At 43.0% G+C, this 23011-nt stretch overlaps 1 protein-coding gene across 1 annotated transcript; it reads right to left on the bottom strand.

Moving 5' to 3' along the window:
* Window positions 1–280: 280 nt before the first annotated feature.
* bcl2b (BCL2 apoptosis regulator b) lies at window positions 281–22910 on the bottom strand. The gene is made up of 2 exons (XM_034137179.1): window positions 21810–22910; window positions 281–2869 (listed from the first exon to the last, which is right to left on the bottom strand). Exons 1-2 carry the CDS (start codon window positions 22356–22358, stop codon window positions 2732–2734), a joined length of 687 nt encoding a protein of 228 aa, XP_033993070.1. The 5' UTR covers window positions 22359–22910; the 3' UTR covers window positions 281–2731.
* Window positions 22911–23011: the final 101 nt, after the last annotated feature.

Here is a 23011-nt window from a genome sequence, read left to right as displayed (position 1 = left end):
CTCGTGTTTAGCAGCGCATGGAGCAGAAGAGGGAGGCTGACAAGTGCAGTGTTTGGGGACAGCTTTGATGTCTGGTTGGGTGCGGCTGCTGCGCCTACACAGTCCTTCTCAAGGAGACTGTCACGTTGACACAACCAGACTTACAAATACAGTTCACATCTGTGGATAGATAACAGATCATCTAAAGAGCACTGTTGGTACACCGCTCCATCTAAAACGTCTCTTATTGTCTTGCTGAGACGAGGCTGAGAATCGATAAAAAAGCAGACACAACATGAACTTGGACTGCAGCTGCTTGAGAAATCTGGTTTATTAGGAACAATATGATCCCGCTAGCTTATCGTGGATATAGCAGTAAACAACAGAAACACAATTCACTTTTTTTTAAGTGCTACAGGTTTGTGATTATAGACATAAAACAGTACAGCAACCATTGCGCCTACATTCATATATGTACAGAGAATATAAAAATGACAGTATATTGCTGTTACTACTCCTGCTCATAAATCACCTTCTTCTCTGTTACACACACACATCACTGGGAATATCACACACTGTGAGCTGCTGTAATGACGATGGGGTTGTTTATAGTGACATCCGAGACATGGTTTAAGTCTGGCAGGTCAACATTTTACAGATAAGCACTGAGTTATCATCTGAGCACAAAGCTGACAAGGGTTAAGCTGATATAGTACAGTAACACTAGACAAACCCTCCACAGAGAGATCATAACACCTCACTGAACAGTGAAGTGTATCCTCCATAAGCTACTTTTTTTAAATTACAGATTAATACACGTTAACTTTGGTTTTCAGCTCTCTAGAACTATACTGTAAATCTGTGGCAGTTTAAGCTGTAAGTAGAAGTTAAATTGACAGTATAGCAGCCTTAAGCCGATATTAATACAACATTGAAATTCACTTAAAAATGAAAAGAAAAACATCTTTCTCGTTATTATAGCAGCCAGGAAAAAATGTAGTTACAGTGTGATTCCATAGAATAGAAAAAAGTGAAAACAATTAATTTTTTTCATCAAAGTACTGTTAGAAAATCTGTGATCGGGTACCTCTCAATAAATAGAAAAATGCAACTCCTTTGCTGTTGTTTATTATCTTCTACCCTATGCTGCTATAGATATGGTTGCACATATTTATTGTGTGAAGACAGTATCTTTCATCCATGCATAGAGGACTTTTTTTTATGACGGAGAAAATAAAAACACTTCCAAAACCAACTTGCTATGTACAATACAATATTTTGGAGCCTGTGAGCGTTTCCACATTTTATATCAGACTGTAACACAAGACAAACATCGATAAAAACCAATCAATGACTGAATGCATTTTGCAGAGCGGGGAGAAGGGACAGCTCAGGTTCCAGCACTCGGGACACTGGCTTCAGTCCCAAACTGAAACCCTGCTGCCGTGGTATTCCACTCAGTCATCTGCGGCCAGACGAAGTTCTCTCAGTCCACGTCAACAAGCATCGTTGTCAGTGGATTGTAGCAGTACCGAGTGTGTGCTGGGCCTCAGCAGCTGGGGGACACGTGTCCACAGGGTCAGCTTTGAAAAAACCTGGGCGAGCTCAAACTATCTGACCACAAATGGGCAGAGTTAACAGTAAGAAACTGGTAGAAAATATAAAATAACTCAGTGTTTAAAAGATGCTGGGTGTAAATCTGTTAACAGTGATGGAGTCATTTTAGCAGAGGATTCGCATCGCCTTGCTTAAGGAATGCACATTTCAAATCTTGTCCGTTTGTGTTGCCTACTCCCACCCTAGAATCTGATTTACCTTACTGTTTTTTGCTGTGCTCAACATTTTTTCCAGTATATTCATTACCATATGAATTTTATGCAACGACAGGCTTCTTCGGCATGTTTTTCACTCCATTTTCCTCTTTTCCACACCGTTTTGGGGGTTTGGCGTGCTTACAAAATTCAAAACAGCACAAAAATCGAAGCGCTTTCAATCTCTGCAAATCATTCAGCAGAGCTCAGTCTCCCACTGGCCTGTCCTCTACATATGAAAGGCCAGGGAGAGTATAATGGTGCAGTGTGTTCAGAGTTCACTGGAGCTGTCTGAGGAGAGAAAGCAGTAGATGCAAGCCGTTTCCATTATACATTCTGAGCAGCTGTTCTGCGGAGGAAGTCCTTTGAAGGACGGCTGCAACTGGAGTGCGGTAACTGGAGTCCACAGTTCAAACGGGGTTCTTCACCCTAACAAGCAGGGGCAGGGTTTCGCCCCTGTACTCTCTGGTGTGGGGCATCATTGTCCCGACACCCCCATCTTCATCAAGGCCTCCAAATAGAGGTCCCGCATGAGCTCTGACACATGCAACGTCTACACTAACACTCAACATTCATGCTATAACTAGTACAGAAGCAGGCAGAACAAAAAGTCAAAGATGCATGCCACTGATGCCACCTCCTTTCTCCTCAGCTTTATTCAGCTTAGTGCGATATCATCTAAGCGGCCTCTTTTAAATACCTCCTTTCCTCTGTATTGGCCGTGCATCTGGTTCCTTCAGTTGTTTTGATTTGAGTCTGTTTTGACATGGAGGGGCGAGGAAGAGGGAGTTTTCAGAGAGAGGCCTTTGAAGAGAGCCAGATTCGGAAGAGTCTGATGGTTGTCTCTGAGGGGTCAGAGGCATCTATACAAAGTCAAAAGAAGAGGCACGAGGAGAAGGAGGAGCAGGAGGAATAAAGTCAAAATCTGGCAGAAACAGGGTTCACTTCTGTGTAAGGTACGCTCCGATGGTGAGGCTGGCGGCCCCGATCGCTGCCAGGCCGAACACCGTCTTTATGGAGGGCCAGGAGCAGCTGAAGAGGGACTCCCTCTGTCTGTCATACAGCTCCACAAAGGCTTCCTGGGAGGGAGACAGGAAGAGAAAGACAGACGGTTAATTGGGCTGTCAAAGAATGTCTGTTTACCTATGTGTAAACATACTTGCGTCAGCTGGTTATTTGATGGGTGGAGCCTAATAGAAACACAATAAAGATAAAGCTGGCATCCCATGTGTTCCTTCTAAAGGCGTTAATCTTTAGAAACAGGAAACATATTTGAAACTTCATTTGTAAAAAAAAAAGCTCAGTGATTTGTTAAAACAGCTGGGCATTGTATTATTTAACAAACATTAATCTGGCGTAAGTATATTGTGTTTTGTAAGGGAACTATTTTTAGTTGCGGATTAATACAGGGCTTTAGTAAATATTTACAGCATAAGGACTGTGTGTGGGTGTTGGTGTGGGACTGACTCAAAATAAAATACAATGCCCCCCCCCCCCCCCCCCCCCGTTCATTAAAACGAAGGAAAATGTCACTATGTCCAACAGTGTGGCTAATTGGTGTGTTTTTATTAGTTTTGGGACAAAATGGAGCTTTCAGGTATAGAGGAAAGAGCTTTTTCAGGTTTTGACTGCATAGCCAATACATTTTTGGTTATGGTCCTTTGTGCATTTGTGAAGATAAAACAATAAGAAATAAGAAAATGATTGAAAGAATATAGCAACATTTATTTCGGACAACATTTCTCTGGTTACATAATCCACAACACACCTTGGGACTGCTTCTGTGGTAAAGGTTGCTTCTGTCTATATTAAATGTGTAATTTTTCAAATGCTGGTAGCAAAAGTCTAGGTAGCGTATCAAATACAACTAAAGTTATCTGAATCACTGAACACCTAGAGGTATGTTTTTTTGATGAACGGACCCTTTCAGATGTTAATCCCTTTGCCACCACCAAATAGGGGTGAAAAGAGAGCGTTATTGGACAAGCGCTTGCAGCACTCCCGCATAAATATTAATGTTACTCAGGGCGCTCTGCCTTTCTGCTGAGGACTTAAAAGAGGTCTGTTATAAATTGGGAATGTGTGAGTGTATGCAAGGTTCATGGAGCAAATACCACAGCCGTGTGTCTTCTACGAGGAAATACAGACATCTGCTCCTGAGCAGTGACAGCGGGAACAGCTGGACAGGAAGTCATGGTGCTAAGCTCCCTGCTCTCTATCACACACACACACACACACACACACACACACACACACACACACACACACACACACACACACACACACACACACACACACACACACACACACACACACACACACACACACACACACACACACACACACACACACACACACACACACACACACACACACACACACACACACACACACACACACACACACACACACACACACACACACACACACACACACACACTGTGGTAATGCTCTACATTTGATCTCCTTTGATGCCTATGTTTTTATCTGGGAACAATAGTGAGTGGTTAGGTTTAATTCACAATAACATTTCTGTCAGTTCCCATGGGTTTATATTATGATTCTATTTTAATCTGTCTTGATCCAACTCAATTTACCTGCAGTAATTATGTTATGTGTAATTCTAACTGGAACACATGTTTTATTCGACCTTGCAGAACTGGGTCATTATAATCTTTTCTTTCACGTAATTGTGACATTTTGATATTCAGTTTCCTTTTATCAAACAAAAGCCCACTCCAAAGCAAAAAGACACATCCATTCTGAAGTGCAGTGGGGAGACAAAAGTATTTCCTGTTTCCCTCTCCTCTCTTCCCGTCCTGTCGCATTCCTGAGGCTGGGGGCCCCTTTGGTGACACAAGGGAGGAAGAGGATCAGCACTTTCTTCCCACTTAAGGCCGTCTGGTGTCAAAACACACTGCACTCTTAAATCAGCCAGCAATATCTTTAACCACATGGCATTTCCTTTGTTGCAGCTGAGAGTTTGTAATTATCCAGGGCTAAGAAACAGACCAAGAGTCTACAGTAATGTTGGCAAGCTCTGTTACACTGAAGTCAGCTGTGCTTTGAGCTTAATGCTAACATCAACCTGCTAACATACTCACACAGTGGCAACGCTAAATATGAATTCGAGACAGGTATGAGGTTAGCATGCAAACACAAGAAGCAATAAATACACAGCTGTGAGGCTGATGGGGATATCATTAGTGTTTAACAGCCACCGAAGGTATTACAATTCATACTGAGGGGAAAAAGAATGTCTGAACTAAATGTCATTGTAATGCATCCAGTATTTGCTGAGATATTTCACTCAAAAGCACAAATGATAGCGTGATAGCGCTAGTGGACATGTCAGGGATCACCAGAATGTATTGTTAGGGGACCATGAATATCTGTAAAAATGTCATGGCAATCCATCTGTTTTTGAGATACTTGTCATTGCTATCCCCTGAGCATTGCCACTAGCATAGTGGCTACACCCCAAAACTGTGTTACCACCGATACAATAAGAAACAATATGATATGATATATTCAATTATCCCTGTGACATTTCATATACAAATGTATTTCAATTAGCAGTCTAATTCCTTGATTTATAGGCTTCGTATTATCCCTAATGTAAGTGACAATCTTGTTAATTAGCTTTCTGTATGTATTGTGAGGAGGTGACAAGGTAAATGTAAGCAGCAGTCAGGTGGAACTGTTGACGGTCTGTCTAACAAACTGAATGCTCTGATTGTTCATTGCTGCTGCTCTACCAATCTGTAAATAGAGCACAACATATCAGATGGCTTTATTTTGGAGCCATGTGAACAAGCCCTGTCTTTCAGTGGTGATACCCTCCCTTCCTCCCTCCTCCTCTCCAGGATTCAGGTATTAATTAGAGAACAAGCTCTTCATTCAGACCTCCAGCTGAGGGGAATGTGTTAGCTGGCAAAACACTGCCTCCCTTTTTTTTGTATTTTGTTCCACCTACTGCAAACAAATAACAGTTTGCTGAGGCCAAAACACAAACCAGCCAACGGCCCAGCAGCAAGTGCATGTGACTGACCGCTAGCGAGGCCATACAAAATGGCAAACTCGTGATTGGTGTCCTCAATATGTCCCAGACTGTAGGCATAGATTAGCTTCTATTTAAGTCTGAAACAAAAGCGGGCCAATTACAGTAAGAGGTTCATAAGAGCGGTGATGGATGTTTGAAAGAATCCCACAAGGACACAGGAGGTAATAACTCCAGACTGACCCAGGGGAGAGTCGAGTACAGATAGGGGAGGGAGGGAGGGAGGAAGGGAGGGAGAGTGTCAGGTGGATATCATGAGACTGAGGCATGCTCCTGGAACTTTTTCAACCACACGTTAGGAAGCAGTGCTCCACGGCCATGTGAAAAACAAACCTCTGTACTTTCAGTTTTTTCCCTTTCCTCTCCTTCTTTCTCTTTCTGTATAGACTGTCATTATGGACAAAAATGAGCCTTTGAAGAAAATGATAATAAGCAGCTGGCAAAGCAGGACACAGAAAGTTTGCAGGGACAGGAAAGAACAAAACATCTGCACTGATCACATCAACAAAAGACTCGATAATCTTAAAACTCGCTGCCCTGAAGCAATCCATCTGCCACCAACAGCAGGTGTGCTTCTGGGAAATAAAGTCCAGGCTGCAGTTCTCCAAAGTATTCACTTTTTGGATCAATGGCTTTATAAAGGTCACAGCCGCCAAGAATCCAAAGGGAAAATGCCTAGCCAGGTTTACACACTCCCTGCCTTCGTTTTTACAGCACACAATGAATCCCTCTGAGAAACGCTAACAGAGTAAAGAAGGCAGACTTGAGAGGATCCCATATTCAGCCATGGGGTGGCAACTGGCTGCCTGAGTGTCATGGTTACACTGGCTGGAAGCTTCACACATGATTTGCTTTTCCCACCAGCGGGGAGAGCCTGTCCTCGACCTCTGATTTGTTTTTCACATGATATAGACCTTTGGGTTTTTGCTCAGTGTCTTCTCATGAACACAAAGAGATGTTACACTGTTGTCTTCCCCCGGATGGCCTCCTGCTATCTTAAGGCTAACAGGAGATGCCAAACATTTGCCAGTTCCTTTGGGTCTCCTCTCTGCTTTTGGCAATGATTGCTTGACTTGTGTGGAAAATAATGAGTCATCTTGTTCACTTGGCTGGCTGCGTTAAGAACCCCAAGCAGCACTTTGCCAAAATAGAAAAAATGATAAGGCCGTCATCTTTGTTTTGGGACGTTTCTTTGTTTCTGTCGGTAATTGCGGGCAGACTGAGACTCAGAGAAAGGGATGTGGGTTAAAGTTCAACTTGTAATTAAACTGCCTGCTATTTACCCCTGAACCGAGCCTCTCCCCACGCTCTGTTTATTTCCAAAGCATTCACATAGTAACATACTTATGATATTGCATACGCTGATATTGCTTCTGCCGCCGTCTTTGATTTTCTAATGAGCTCCTTGCAGTTTTCTGCGCCGCTAATTAAAGTCAAACAAAACTCCCTTTTCAGGATCCAAGGGAGAGTAATTGGAGATCGAAAAAAATGCAAGGAAGGCATTAATGTCCTTTGTAATCCATCTGTTTTGATCAAAATATCCACTAATATCTCTCTCACTCTTTTATGTCTGTATATCATCACTTGTATTCATTTATTCATACACGGATGCAAGAAAATAACCACCCGTCTCCAGACACAATAGGTGACAGGACAGCAACCTCTCGTCTGGCAGCAAGGTCAGATTCGGTCTGAAGGGCCATCCATCGACTGGCCCGGCAAAAATTAGATGACGGAGGAGTTTGTTGCAATACTCATTACCCAGAGAATCCCCCTGTGTCAGCACGGCCAAACAGCTTCGAGCTGAGGACGCTGAGCCCTTCACTTCACTGTGACAATACTGCAATACTTGCAACAACCTTGCAGCCAAGTGATGAAGACAAACTGAGTGGAAAGCTGTACAAATCTGGAAAGCACGCCAAAAACTAGACACACTTTGACTGGATCAGACTATCAAAATGTCTGAGAAGCGTCCTTGATATCACATCTTAAATCACAAGTGTTTATTGTTTCCAGCATTTAAAATGTCAAGAATTCCTGCTTTCTATGAATATTTTCTGGTTTGGGACCGTTGGTTGGATGGTAACACGTCATATTAGGAAGCCCACTTGGGCTATGAGATCTTGTAATGAGCAGTTTGTAGTATTTTCTTACATTGTATAGACCAATTACTCAAGAAAATAATCAGCAGAATAATCCATAAAGAAAATAATTATAAAATGCAGCCCCCACCCAGTGTATAATAATTCATTTCATGATGTATTTTTATGTTAGCCCAGAGAGCCATAAAACTGCTCGGGAGACATTATCCACCTCTGAAACCCTCGTAAGAGAGACACATAATTCTTCAACTCAAACATTTGATCTTTTACATAAAAGAACAAGCATTACTGAAAGTCATTTTCAACTTATACAATAACATGAGATAAAAGTGGATATTTTCTATATAAAATAGTCAGAAAGTAGCTTTAGAAAACTTGACTTTTTTACATCCTTCAGACCTTTGAATATAATAAATTCCTGCACAACCAATGAATAAACTGCCTTTCACATCGCTAGACAATATATTAACTACTGATTTATATAAGCCTTTCTGATGAAAACGAGAACAAAGTGTAAATTCCGACCTTGAAAGAAGAGAAACGGGAAACCTTTTATTAGCTTTTGCTTTGAGTGTCATGTTAAGACCCAGGTTTCAAACTTGGCAGTGTACCTTCATTGGACTGAACTGAAAGGGGAGAAACCGTTTTCGACGTTGGATTATACCCTTAAGGCTCATAAATATTCAAATTACGTCAGCAGCAGCATTTGTGTGTTTACAAAACAGCACGCTCTCCCGTGGGAGTGAGCCTGCTCCACTGGAACATGAAACGTGATCGCCAGTAAATCACCCACACTCCTCATGACACTCTGCGCTTTTTATTGTCTTCATTATTCATTGTCTAAGCCAGCCAGATAAATGAGGACTGTAACTTTACACATGAGACTTTGCCTTCTTTGGAGATGAATAACGCTCCGGTGAACTTGGTTTTCATCCCATTGAGGAGGTGGGAGAAGGAGGAGGGGAATCACTGGAGTTAAGCTGTCCAATTTGTGCAGCAGTGTCTTGTTTTTTGGACAACATTTCTGATATATTAACTTAATCCTGATTTATATGACCCTTGCAGGCCCTTTGTTGTGGTTCGGCCTATTGATTTTTATTATCTGCTTTGATCCAACATGAAATTAGGAACTGGGTGACCTTGACTCAGAGATGCGAGGGCGAGATGCCGAGCGTTTTTGCTCTCCTGCCACTTGCTCTCCTCCTGGTTTATCTGCACCCTTTCAACTTACTGAAGCTCAGAGGAGGGACTTCTTCATGCAGAGCAAAGAGACATCAAAGCAAAAAGAGACAATCCTTTTTGCTCACAATAAATCAGACAATCTGTGCAGCTCAGTCAGTAGGTTTCGTTCACAGTGCTGTGATCTTGACCTTGAAACGTTTTTCAACATGAACAATTGATCTCAAATCCTTCACAGTTGCCAGAACTTGGCACAATGGCTTCCTCAAATAGATACAATAAAGCTAAAAGGGGATGTCTGCCTCGCTGAGGACGTCTGCTTCGAGCCCATCCGGCCCCCCAGAGCAGGAGGAAGTGACAATAGTTGCAAGACTTCTGTGCTGCTATAAATATCAGGCTTCTGGTTTAAAGCTGCCCAATCTAATAAAACAACTCACATCTCTGCCCATTTAAAAGGCCACCGATGACGCGCGTGAGCAAAAGAGAGAGTGGAAAGGGCCGCTGACTCATCATCCACACTTGAGGAGGCTGGTGTGTTTGGAGAGCATTAAACCAGGCTTGAGTGGCTTTCCAGTGAAGACAGGATGTCTGCCACTTGGATGTCTAATAGCTCTGTGTTTTCTCCAAGGAAGCCTTGCATTGTACATCTTCTGTTCCAGTGACGTGTTTGTGGCCTTCACAAATCCATGTATGCATGTGAAAGCAAGAAAATTGTGGTGCCTGAGGTAATTGCATGAAACTTTCGACCTCCATGGGTTGTTTTGTTCCGATTTTTCACTAGAGAATGCAAGAGTGCTTATATAAGAGCCCCTTGGTAAATAAAAGTTATTTCTGTGGCATTTAAAACATGCAGAAGCACTCAGCGGACAGAAAAAGCAATGCTATTCTTGACATTCACTGCAGTTTGGGTTAATAATTAAACACAGAAGTTGAACGTTCACATGTCAATCTGCTCTACCAGCTTTAAATCAGCTTTGGATTGCTGTGTACAGGAACCTGAGTGTGTCTTATTTTGGGAAAAACAGGGAGGCGTGTGAGCACCCCATGGCCGAACCTCTCTGCCTGATTGGTCCAGATAAAAAACCCTGATAGAGAGCGTGGGAATCAGCAGATTCCCAGGTGGCCTGTTGCTCTTTGACAAACAGAGCCCAAGGGAGAGGCCCATTTCCTTCGACAAGGGCGGCACGCTGCTTTAAGCCTTAAAAGTCATATCCACTGACCCCTTAAGACCTTGAGACCACACAACTACCGCCTCAAATGCAGTGGGGCTGAAAATAGACCGACAGACCTCAGCCTGAAACGACTACTGTATATGGTGTAATGAATGGGATCTGTGGGAACACCATCTGCAGCTTGATGGCCATTCGATAGTTTATTGTTCTTGTCTTGCCCATGAAATTCAGTCATCTGGTTTCCTTGAAATGTTACATTCAGCTTTCCGTTGTTGTGGTTTTCTCGAGGTTGCATTGTAGAGCCCTGATGTAACAGAATGACTCAATCCTGATGTTCAGAAAGCTGCTTTTCAGGCAGCAAGCGACTGACTACGTCTTTGTAAAAGAACTTGACAGTTCAGCGGGTGTTAAGTCACTTCCTGTGCCAGATGCTGCGGCAATGACATCACTGTCTGGTTTTAAGACTATAGCTTCTCTGTGGTAGAGCCAAGTATGGCTAAATCACAGACTGTGTGCGGGTAACTAGGGAAAGAGTAGAGGCAAGCCAAACATGTACTAATACCATGGAGAAAGGGAGGGGTGCAGCAGTTGAGAGCTACAGTTGGTTAGACACTGTTACTAAGTGATTTGTATTTGTTTTGAACCATTAACTGACTCGTGAATCTTAGCTCCAAGTTGAAGAAAAAGCTAACCGTAACAAATGGGCACATTTAATGTTCACAAAAAAGAGGGAATGTTTTTTCCTTTGATGAACTCCCAAGTTGCCTCTTGTAATTTAGTAAACATTGCCAAACAAATCAAGCGTAATGTCGTCTAATAGAGAATTAAACATGTCGGCGAAGGAGAAGGTATTAGAACATCAAAGCTATACGCCCAGTGCCTCTCGTTTCTCCCCTTTCATATAGGAGACGTCTTGTAAGGTTCGCTAAATGAAAGCTTGTCAGTTTCGGCAACAAGATATTGGAGCGGTTTACGTGATTGGAGTACACGGGGCCAGGTTTCAGGTTCAGGTAGTGTTCTCCGTGTACCCATGTAAATGAGAGAGGCCACAGTCTGGGACGGGGCCCGCTGCGATGGAGCAGAGTGCATCGAGGATCTCAGATGTCCGATAATGTCAAAGAAAACAATCGCCTGTTTGAGGTGCAGCTCCCTCAGGAACAGCTCTGAAGTGAGGAGGAGAGCCGCAATGAAAATGTTCGACAAAGTGAAGACATCAACAGCCAGTAATGGAGAGTACAAATTTGCATTTAATCACGTACTGTATATAGCCACAAATTAAAAGTACTTTACTCCACTACTTTCATCTGACAGATTTAGTTTTTCCTAAAAAAAATGTTAACTGGTAATTGTTTCTTCTTTCCTTTACTATCATCTGCTGACCCCTCGGAGAACTCAGGATGTTGATCACATGGATATGAATATGTATTCCTTATTGTCTACTTCTATCATATTTGCATTAGGTAATTAAAAAAGAAGGTATCTTGGAAGACAAATCCCGACATTGGGAAGGAAAGCAGCTTCCCACAGGCTGAAATTGTGGAATGTGTAACAAAACCTCTTATCCTGCAAGCAGATGGGGGAGAGCAACAATTATTCCTGCACTATTTAACATCCGGCTGAGAAATCAAAGCACATAATCACAGCCTATGTTATTTTTAACTGTCAGTTGGGTTAAAAGCAAATTGGAATGAACCCAAATGTCCTCCTGGCCAAGAAAACATTGTCCTCCCCCTTCCCCTTCCCCTTCTCAGGCTGAGCATACTGGGGAACAGTTCAATGACCTCTCTCAGGCAACCAGCTGATTTCCATCCAGGGGGAGAGGAATGAGTGGAATGCATTGATGTGTGGAAACAAACAACGGCACTGTGTGTTCGAGAGGCCTGATATGAGAAGGAATCTCAAGGAACCTTGAGATAACCAAGTGGACTGCGAGGCAAATGAATTCACTGCACACTTGCATTATGTAACAAAATAACTTTATAATCCTGTTCAGAGATAGATGAATGCAATTAAAATCCTATTCAAGCAGCTAAGAGCCGGGGTGGACACTGCTTATACTCCTGGTCTTTTATCCTTTCTTTGGTGTGAGTTAAATGTGAGTCTCATATACCTTGGAGACAGCCATGCTTAGCGGCATGCTTTCAAAGCGGCCTTTTGTTTGAACGATCTGGAGCAGGTTGGCTCACTGGGAGCCGTGTGACCTTCCCTGTCCTGTATGCAGAGACCAAAGAGAAACAAGCACAGCCTACCTGATGAATGATAATAAGTTGCCCATTGTAACATTGAAAGTCTAGTGAGAAAATGTACGGAAAGCTAATAAGGCACACATAAGTGTCATAATAGAGGCATTTACGACGGAAAACGTCAACACAGTGACTGCCTGAGTAGACTATGCAGTAAATATTAGAATATACTGCTTCAACCTGAGACTAAAATGCCTCAAAGTGAGAACACAATTCATACAGGAACAATGCATATAAATAAAATTGAGCTGAGGCTGTTATAAATGTTTTCAAGCACATTCCCCTAGTTTCTAAGTCAGCAGATGATCAGCTGAGAATCAGGTGATTGTCGAGTCAGATGACTTCAACAGGCATCTTTTTCCAAATTTGCTCTAAAATATCTATGGAGTGAGCTAATCTACTCCTACTTCCCCAACTCTCTTTTAACAGCATGCACTCCCACTAAATCAAAGCTGTTTGCTCTACTAGCTCCATTTTCATTTGGCCTTTCAACCCTGGTTGCCTAACCACCCGTGCCTTTTCTTTTCTTTTTTACAGCAATTACCCCAGCAGTCTCGACCTGGCTGATGCACATGTGGCAGTGGGAGGACTGTACTGCCTATTGCCTGCTTTATAAGCCTCATAACTTGCTTGCCCTTCCATCTTTCCTCCTCCTCCTCTTAAACCCTGTTAGCCTCACCTCCTGATCAAAGACACCTTGTGATGTCCAGTCATCCAGGAATATGTTTTAACCCCATGTCCTCCCTGCAGTGCAGGAATATAGACTCACATTAATTCAAATCTGGAACCTTGAAGGTCAAGGAGTCTGAGTGCTTGTCGTGATAGGTTGGGCGCTATCAGAAAATGAGTTTGTAAAGAATTCTTTTCGGTAAAGTAAAAATGAAAGGTCTTCTTTACATATATATAGTAAAGTTGATTAAACAATAGATAATACAAACCTTTTGGGCCTTTTTTTTGTACAGCTTTTTTACCACCAATGCCACAAATGAAAGATAAATGAAGCACTTTATAGGTCAATTTACAGAGTTGATTAAGCCTTTTGTGGTTACGTTTGCCGACATGAGGCTCGTCTAGACATGTGACAGTTAAATCTCCTCCATGAAGCAAAATGGCGCCTGACATAACTGACTCCAGGCATCGTAAAAGATTTGCTCTGACATAAGTCACAAGATGACTGCATCCTTAGAACATCCACAGGGATAAAGCATAGCTGTATTGTCAAAAAAATACCAAAAATGCTAAACAAACTACCTGAGAAGAAAAGGAATCACTGTCGGTTCTCCTGTTTTCAACTCTCCCTGTTTTCTTTGAAGTATCTGTCATTATTTTGAAGTTGTAATGACAGCCCAACAACCAATTAAAGGCATCATTCCTTCAGAGTAGACCCTGCGAAATTGATGTAATATAACGCCGTGGCGATGGTGGGTAAGCCCCATGCCAGCAAAATATCCCTGTGAGAAGTATCATGCAGGTGTAGCTTTCTGAAAACAGCAGGGTTTATCTGTGACGGCAACAACATGTCTGTTCACAGCATCATTTGGTTGAAGGTTTGGAAGGACATCAAGAGTGCAGGATGGCGTAGAGTTTCATCAACGCTGTTTGCTGCCCTGAAACACTATAGGTATTAGCAGCACCGCAAAGCTTTAATCTTCCAAACGTCAGGGGTGAATAGTTTTCACCGCACTTCAAGACCCAATCAGTCGCCATCAAAGGTGAGCTTCACCAGGAGATGCAGCTCTCGGTTGCACCCACAACTGCTGAAAGCCATCAGCACAAAAGTGTTCTCGCCAAGGCCTTTCCATAGAGACCCTTTCTCTACAGCATGTATTTGAATAAATCACCTTCATATACAGATTATCTGACATTTATCGTCACTGGCTTACTGTGTTAATTGAGTCTTTGCTCAGAGATACCGACACAAACCATCGGAAATGCTCAATCAATACAACCTAGTCAAAGTGACACCTGCAATGGCTGACCTCACTCAGCGTCCACTGAAACAGATCATATTTCCTGAGGGCTGTTTTGCTCTCCTGCCAAAAATCACATCGAGTAGGGGGTGCACAGAATGATTTACCCCAGACCACCGTGGACAGGAGAGAGACATCTTTTAACCATTATCTGGCTGTTGTCATTTTTTAGGAGGGCATGTACTCAGAAAAGAGCCAATAATGATTTGCTGTTTGTTAATGGCAAGTGCTGTGGCTAGTTGCACCAGGAAATCCCAGCGGAGATGGTGGTGCGTGTGTGTGTGTGTGTGTGTGTGTGTGTGTGTGTGTGTGTATGTTTTTGTGTGTGTATGTGTGTGTGTGTGTGTGCGTGTGTCGAGGCTGAATGGCAAGGCTAACAGGAAGCTAGGCACCCCGGGGCCATCTGCTCCCTGCCATGGCTCACATGTCACTGTGACAACACAGCATTATTGATTCACACCACCACATCCGCTTCTGTGTGTACATGCTGATGTGCCACAGTATAAGTGTGTGTGCATATGCCTGTGAGTGTGTACACAGCCATTTTGCAGACAGCAAATAATTGATTCGCACCAGTACATCCGCTTCTGTGTTTGTCTTGCTTGTGACTAAATATATGGACATCAAAGGGTCAATTCACTCAAATCACAAAACATAAATCTTCCCATTTAACCCTGCTAGAATCAGCCCGAGCAGATGTGTTTTTTTTGTAGTTCTCAGTGAAAAGAAGATATTTTTTAACTGGATCTCTAATGACTATTTGGGTTATACTTCAATGCAACATGCTCCTTCTTAAAGACAATGTAGTCATTTAGGAGACACTCCCAGCTGCATTTCAAATACTGTGGCTATTGTCGCTCTACAAATTAATTGAGGGGATCAAATCTCTATTAAAAACTATTTTGGGGGTTTGTCCCAAAAATAGCTACAGCAGCCAGACAATGGGAGGAACCGTTTAACCTTGCCCTATATTGATATGCTGCACAGCTTGCAAGGGTGTGCCCAGTGGCAAAGTCAACTAGCGTCTCAGTAGGCTCCTCATTATCCAGCTCCCATCATGACAGGAAAGGTGGAAAACTCTTTTATCTGCCATCTCAAACGGTTCATTAGAAGCTTTTTTCCATGCGGATTGGCGGACGAGTTTGTGATGTGGATGTGATGATAGCACAGAAGCACACAGGGCAGGGATTCCTGAGTAACCTGACAATGAAAGGACCACAAGGCAGCAGTGATGCTAACACTTCTATATTTAGAGGCCTCTCACGTGTCCATGCATTTTTCAGGAATCTGGAAACGCTACCTGACACTGAAAGCCAGCTCTTAAGGAACAAGTGTGTTGTTTGTGAAGGGATTGGACACGTGTGTGTGTGTGTTTGTGTTTATGAGTTTGTCCATTGTAGCTGGGTAAGAGACAGAAATAGCGAGAAAGAGGATAAGAAAAAAGAGTGAAAAACAAGAGGTAATCTCTCGACTTGAGTGCAGACAGGCTTTGGGGTTCTACTTGAGGGACATCCATTTAGTGTCCGAGTTTATCTCCTCCATATATAATTCATCAGTGTGTGTTCTGACTGGGATAGTGCTTTTAAACAGCTCAGGCACGTGTCCCTCATGAAACAGGGAAACAGCAGGTTGAGGTGATTACGGATTTGAACAAAACAATAAAAGGAAACACAATCACATGGCTGAATTCACCAACACCAATCTGCAGGCTCACATGGCCCTAGAGGCAAATGAAGAGAAAAAGAGACAAAATAAACACACCATAAGTAAACCACACACGTCTGCACACAAAACGCCTTCAGTGGTTTCTGAATGAAGCAGCTGACATTATCGTCATACGGCGAAATCGCACACAACCTTCATCGGACACTCAGGAAAGAAAAACCCAGGTTGTCTCTATTATTTATTCACAGTCGCTGCTCCCCAGCAGACATTCCTCCGCCTCTCCTGAGGATGCCCAGAAATAAGCACACCGGACAGGGTGGAGGGTCTCTGGAGAGAAGAGGGGTTGTGGAAATAGCCACAGCACTCACAAAGGACCAGAATGATATTCCAGGAACAATAAAATATTTCTGTGCAAACCATGTTGTTAAAATGATTTCCATTCACAACAAAGGTGCACTGTCGTGAAATGCGTGGCATGTTTGGAATGGTAAAGATGCTATAAACATAACATAAAAGCAAGGAGTGTCATGTCAAGCTGAAAAAAAGATAAAACTCGATGTCCGACCTTACGTTCCAGTCAACAGTATCATACAAATTCCTTTGTTTGGGTGAACTTAAGTTTAGCAGAGACAGTGAGTCTTCATGATAACAGCCTTCTCTATAATTAGGACTGCCAGCATGTCTGACGATCAACTTGATTTTATTCTCAGAAAAAAAAGAGGAATTGCAGATGATATTTTAAATACATATCTGAATTATTCATAGCAACGTATCCAGCTGCAACAAAACCTTACTCTATGTAGTGAAAGAGTTTAAGCTGATGAGCAAAGCAGGAATAAACTGGTTTCTTGGTGATAATGGCTATGAAAAATATAAATATATAATAATTAAACCTGCTTTTAAAAGTATTCCACACAGAGGACTCAATATGTGGAGCATAGGTCTTCGTGCTTTAAGGATCTACACAGATAGCAGGCTTGAGATGACTTCAGGACTGTTCCTGAAAGAAAGTATTTATTTCAGATGAATTCAGAGAATTAGTTAACAGCCCAGAGCTGCCTGCGTCAGTAGGAACTGTTACTGAGATTACAGTTGCCTGGCTGATGGGTGTAAACACAGTGGCAGATGGCGACGATGGAGGCCTGCGCAGCAAAAGGGGTTCAGTACGGGGGGAACCTTGGCTTGCTTCTTGCCACACTGAGCTCTTTTATGGTGCAAGGTCTCCACTGCAGAGCCAACAGTCCACATAAAGAGATAACAAACTCCAAAACTCAGTTAGGTAGAGACATGTTTGCTTCCTCAGCAGTGAAACTAAGTTGTTATTCTTTGTGTTTTGAAATGATGAGTGGGAGGGAAAACCCCTATATGGTATTTGCATGAGTAATTGTGTATTTATCCCACTGATTGCTACAAACAAGAAAGCGGAGTCTGTCCCACACACTCATTTTGTGAGGCCAGCCTGATAAACAACTACAAATTAACAGATGGAAAAAGGAAACAACGGGCTGTGACTGGCTCAGAACGGATGGATCAATCATGACTTGTTTGTTGGCGCAGAAAGTATTGACTTGTGTTTAACGGATTACAGTTGCATCTGGGAGACACAAATTGAATGTAAGTGAGATATCACCAGGATTTATTTCAGTTTTTCTGCCAGTGGTTGCATGTATCTCCTTTGTGAGAGAGTTTGTCTTGTTTTTTGTGTTCCGCCTCTACTCTGCCGACATGTCACCTATATGGAGATTAATGACTTCCTCTTTGTCCCAGATCCGCTCAGCCTCAACAAGAGGAGTGGGGCGCAGCCATATGCCTGCAACACTGTAGTAACATGCAGGTCCCACCCGTCGACTAACAGATTGTGCTCAGGGAATCCCCCACAGGATGGACCCAACCCAAGCCAACTTACATTGTCTTCTTCTTAAACACACACACACACTTGTGACATAGGAAAATAGGCCACCTGGATCGCAGCATTCCTCAGACACCTGATCCTGTTGTTTGAGACTTTCAAAAGCAAAGAAAAATCTGGTGATTTCACTCCTTTGTCTTGTCTACCACATGAAAAGAAGATATGTCCACAGCCATGCTAGCTACACAGGGCTAAATGCTAATGTCAGCTTGCTCCCAAAGACAATGCTAACATGCTGATGTAATGTATGTATCTGTTCCATGCTTTCCATCTCTGTGTAAGGTGTTAACATGCAAAAATGTTCTAATAAGCAGTAAGCAAAACATAAATTATGGGAATGCCATTAGATTTGCAGGTATTAGGCCATTCACGTTTGACCTTAAATATGCTTAGAGGAAGTAGGCCATAAAGGTCATTTCATTGGAATCCATCCAATGGTTGCTGAGAATGGCTGTTAGCCTTCCAAAGTTGTGAAACCACTGTTGTTCTCTTGAAGCCAAGTTTCGCTGTGTGCCGCCCCCTCAACCCGCCAGTCAAATGTCTGAGGTCAAAGCATGTTATTTCAGAAGTCGGCCACTTTGTTCAATCACTTGGTATTTACTAAGAAGACCTGTAAATAAACACAGGTGCACCACTTTGTGGGTCAGGCAGCAGCCAAAATGCAATCGTCCACTGATGAGTGCAATTTTCTGCCTCCACAAAGGATGAATTCATAGGCTGCAGGTGGAAAAAACTGAGCGTTGAGGACAATGCAAGGACAGTGTTTTACATCCGGGTGTGTGGGAAGTAATCAGTGCAGAATGGGAGTTATTTCACCCTCAGCTGGGATTTTTCAAATGCAGTAACAGCTTTGTTATGTCTAAAATGCAGTTGTTTGACTCACCACTTGTTATGCCTAGACTCAACAACATTTAGTGGGTACTCATACTTTGGGCACAAATTGTCTAAAAAACAACAGGAAACAGAGGGTGGCAGATAGAAAGCTCTTTCCACATGTCAAAATGTCAGTCATAGGTTGATTAGCCTCCACCTTTGTTTCACGGGTGGAGGTAAGCACGAGGCTCACCTCTGCATAAAATCACACAATGGAAAGTGTAAGTGACTATAAACACAACTTGTCTAAACTCACATATCACTATGTTTATTTTATGTCCACATCATCAAAGCTGCAGGAACCCAATCAAGAAAAAATAATAGTCTGTACCCTCTCAGAGACAAAAGCATCATCCCCTGGCAGCTGGGGGGTGAAGTGAATGCAATGTTTTTGACCCAACAGCAACCTCTGAAATGTACGACCCAAAGTAGATGGAAAGTATATTAACATTTGGTTTCTTCATAAAAAGCTTTCACACTAAAACCAATAACACCCAAACAATGGCAGCCTTGTCAGGGCCGTAGCATCATTGAGGACGCCGAGGGCATGTCCTCGCTTTTTCTTGGAATTAATTTTAGCAATAAGGGATGTTTATGTCCTGCAATTAAAAAGGTAATGTGTGGTTGGTATGAATGGGAGTTTCACCTATATTTAGATTCAATATATTTGCATTTTACTACTCTAAAGGAAAAAGGGAATCACTATTTCCAGACAAATGTCATTCCTGGCAATGCAAAGAAGCTGCATTAAAACAAATATGTAGAAATCAAGTTACAGAGAAGACTAAATATCATGAAAGATTAAAATAAGTAAAACATGTTTGTTATGTTTTGCTGCTGCTCAGTTTTTTTTAAAGGACACATTACCTCACTATCTCTACAATCCTGGCTACAGCCCTAAAACCTCATTGGGCTTTGTGTGTAAAATAAAAACCCAGCAATCTGGGGTGTGGATGCATAACTAACCCAAAACAATGCAGTTTATTTTCTTCAGTATTTAAGAGTACCTACCAACAACATGGGAGAATCACCCATTGGCACACTGCATGACACAGTGACTTTTCTATATTTCAAACACAAGAAGTTGATAAAAAAAAAAGGAGAAGCCAAATTTCACAAAACCAGTCTAGAGCACAGAGAAAGCTCTGTGTCTGCTGTGCCAGTTATTAAATGTCAGGTAACTGAAAAACAAACACACACACACACCTCAGGAAATCCCCAACCTGACAAGCATTCAAATTAGTATATAAATCAACATCAGTCTCTTAGACTCTTATCAGTCTGGAGATCAAAACATTAGAGCCAATAAAACCACAAGCTCCAATACTACCGTTTTAAATTGATATAGAGCCTTGTTTGAGAAATCATTTAGATATAGTTTCCTCAATGCTGAAAGGGAGAAATCCTTTAAAATGACCCAAAGTGGAAACATGCGCTTTTAAATAATCCTGAATAATCCTTTGGATTAATAAACTGTACACTCTGTCTCTCCAGTGGAAGCAGAGCAGCAGCAGAGATACAGCCATCTCCGCCCAGCTGGAAAACACAGACTATGATGACCTACATTATTGTAAAGTGGGCACAGGCTCCAGAGACCTCGAGCTGGAATCTCAGCAGCCCAGCCTGCACCGGCTTCAAGGCCCAGGTCTAGAAAAGCAGACAAAAGAGTCCCAACCTACATGCACAGAGGACTGCATGTTAAACACAGCGGCTGCAGATTAACGCTGTGTTCCTGCAGGGCCCTCCCTCTGTTGCCTGCCTTTGATATGTGGCACAACCTGCACCTCCAGGGGCAAGGCAGACTCATGGGGAATGTTAAATGTTCCTTCCCTTTGAGATGAAATGTTCAATATGAATCATTGATGATGCCTCCCCCCCACACAAATTCCCAATTCTTATACCTTCCGGCTAAGTTACCAACCAGCACAAATGTTATGCTCTCATTAGGGGCACCTCTGCTAATTTAAGGCTAATACATCGTAAATTAGTTTAATCATTTGTCGATGAGCACAGAGAGGGGTGTGCCCTTAGCTGGCTGTGGGAAAGAGGAATTGTTGTAAAAGTGGATATTATGTTGCACACTATTTTTCTTTTAATGTCTCTGTTATGTTATCATGTGTACGGGCAGGGGTTTAGATGTCTCTCCTCATTTTTACCTAAGGTTTATGCATCATTAGATGTGCAGAAAATGGCTCCGATAGCTGAGCCCTGCCCAGAACCCTAAACACATTAATCCAATACTTTTGTTTGGTGACGAGCATCTGACCTCATCAAGTATCACATCTCATCACAGCAGCACTGGACCACGTAGCAGCATATAGCTTTATATATAAGTAGGTACATGTTGTAACAGTCACTAAAGTGATCCATACTTCGATGCATTGCATACAGTTTATATAAGCTTTTTTCCCTCCCTCAAACAAAGTGGGCTGTCCCTTTTGCTCCATGACAGCTGCAAAGCTGTCACTGCCTCTCCTACAGGGGCGGGTCTAACGATAGAGCGTAGGGAGGTGTGACAGAGCACGCGGTCTGATTGGTCAAAGAAGCTTGACAGCCATCATGAACATCCAATCAGAGCAGCTCATAAGTGAGGCCGAACATGTCCAACGTTGGCGCTGTGGTGCGTAATGGGCACATCTAGATGAATAGATGTGTATTAATCAACTATAGCTGTGGTTTTGATGTTGAGTTATATTAGGTAATGTCAGAATATACGATGTCATCTCAATTAAACTTGTATAAGGTGAATGTATTGACTGTAACGTCTTTAGATAGGGTAAAAGAGGACTTTTGCGCCGCCGTGTCACACATCTGCAAAATGCTCAACGACACGGAATCAGACCTACCCATCCCCCGTTATCTTGTATCCAGCTGCTCAGAGGTCCGTTTAAATACTCTGTCATCCACTCCGCGATGTTGTCCACCTGCGACGTCATCTCCTGCTTGGAGGCGCACTCCACACACACCGTGCCCCCGAACTCGAAGAAAGCGATAATCCGGCCCCAGTTCACCCCGTCCCGGAACAGTTCGTCTATCACCTCGGAGAATCTCCTCTGCGCCGTGGTGGAGGTGAGATAGAGCTGCCGAGACATCTCCGTGAAGTCCGGCTGGTACAGTCTCTCAAGTTCGTCTCCAGCCTCCCGCAGGACTCTGTGGATCTCGACGGCCGGGTCGGGCTGGGGGATCCGTCTGCACAGCTGGGGGGGGCTCTCGCTGTCAGGCCCGGTGCTGGCTTCACGGCACCGGCGGACCAAAGTCGGTGCAGGGACAACTATCGACCCATTATTATCAGCCTCTTCATCCCGGACATCATCGAAGCCAAACGCGAAGCCCCGTTTTGAGAGTTTATGGCAGATATACTTCTCCACAATGTTGCGATTACACTCGTTCGCCATTCCGTCTTAATTTGGCACTTTCTACGGGCAGAGGTTGTCCTAAAATAAATACATTGTAATCGAATATTTGCACTGTACAATGCACAGCACAAGCTCACCCAGAACTATAGGTTGTGTTAAAAAAGAAGCAATGCAACGAGTAATCCCCACACAGGGAGAAAATGCTTCGCGAGTTGAAGGAAATCACTTAATCAAAACTGCGCAGAAAAAAACGTTTGAAAAGTAAAAACATAGTGAGTACGTGTCAGAAGCAATCTTCATTTCCCGAATCCTTAGGAGAGACGTTGGCGACCTTCTCTTTGCATTGAAATCCAATATGCGGAAGAGGTTGGAGTGGTGCTGATCTATTCCTGTGCACCAGACGCTGATGTGTTGCGAATAAAAACATGAATGAGGGCCAAAGTTGTTCGCGCCGGAAGGGGCTTCAAACACCGCGAACTATTTTAGCAGCGTTTACGCACAACCAGGCGCAGGACTGTGAGCCAGACAAGGTCGGACTGACTCCTCTTACACGATTGCTCCACATATCGTCCGCAGAAGCTCCCTATTCACCGCCAGTGCTGCTAGTGAGGTATTCCTGACGTCAGCTACGCACGTAATTCCTTTGGCTGCGCTCGGAGACTCCTAGTGCACGTGAACTGCACTAAAAATCA

This window comes from Trematomus bernacchii, unplaced genomic scaffold (genome assembly GCF_902827165.1).
Source record: "Trematomus bernacchii unplaced genomic scaffold, fTreBer1.1, whole genome shotgun sequence".
Classification (NCBI taxonomy): domain Eukaryota; kingdom Metazoa; phylum Chordata; class Actinopteri; order Perciformes; family Nototheniidae; genus Trematomus; species Trematomus bernacchii.
The sequence above is the reverse complement of the archived record's forward strand: the minus strand, read 5'-3'. Positions and strand labels throughout refer to the sequence as shown.

What these genes read in the sequence shown, in the direction of transcription:
- bcl2b (XM_034137179.1), bottom strand. Translation starts at nt 22,358, where the DNA reads ATGGCGAACGAGTGTAATCGCAACATTGTGGAGAAGTATATCTGCCAT. An exon ending in TACAAGATAACGGGGGATGG is followed by an intron (nt 2,870 to 21,809) that starts GTAGGTCTGATT and finishes TCTCCCTCCCAG; the next exon opens with GAAGCCTTTGTGGAGCTGTA.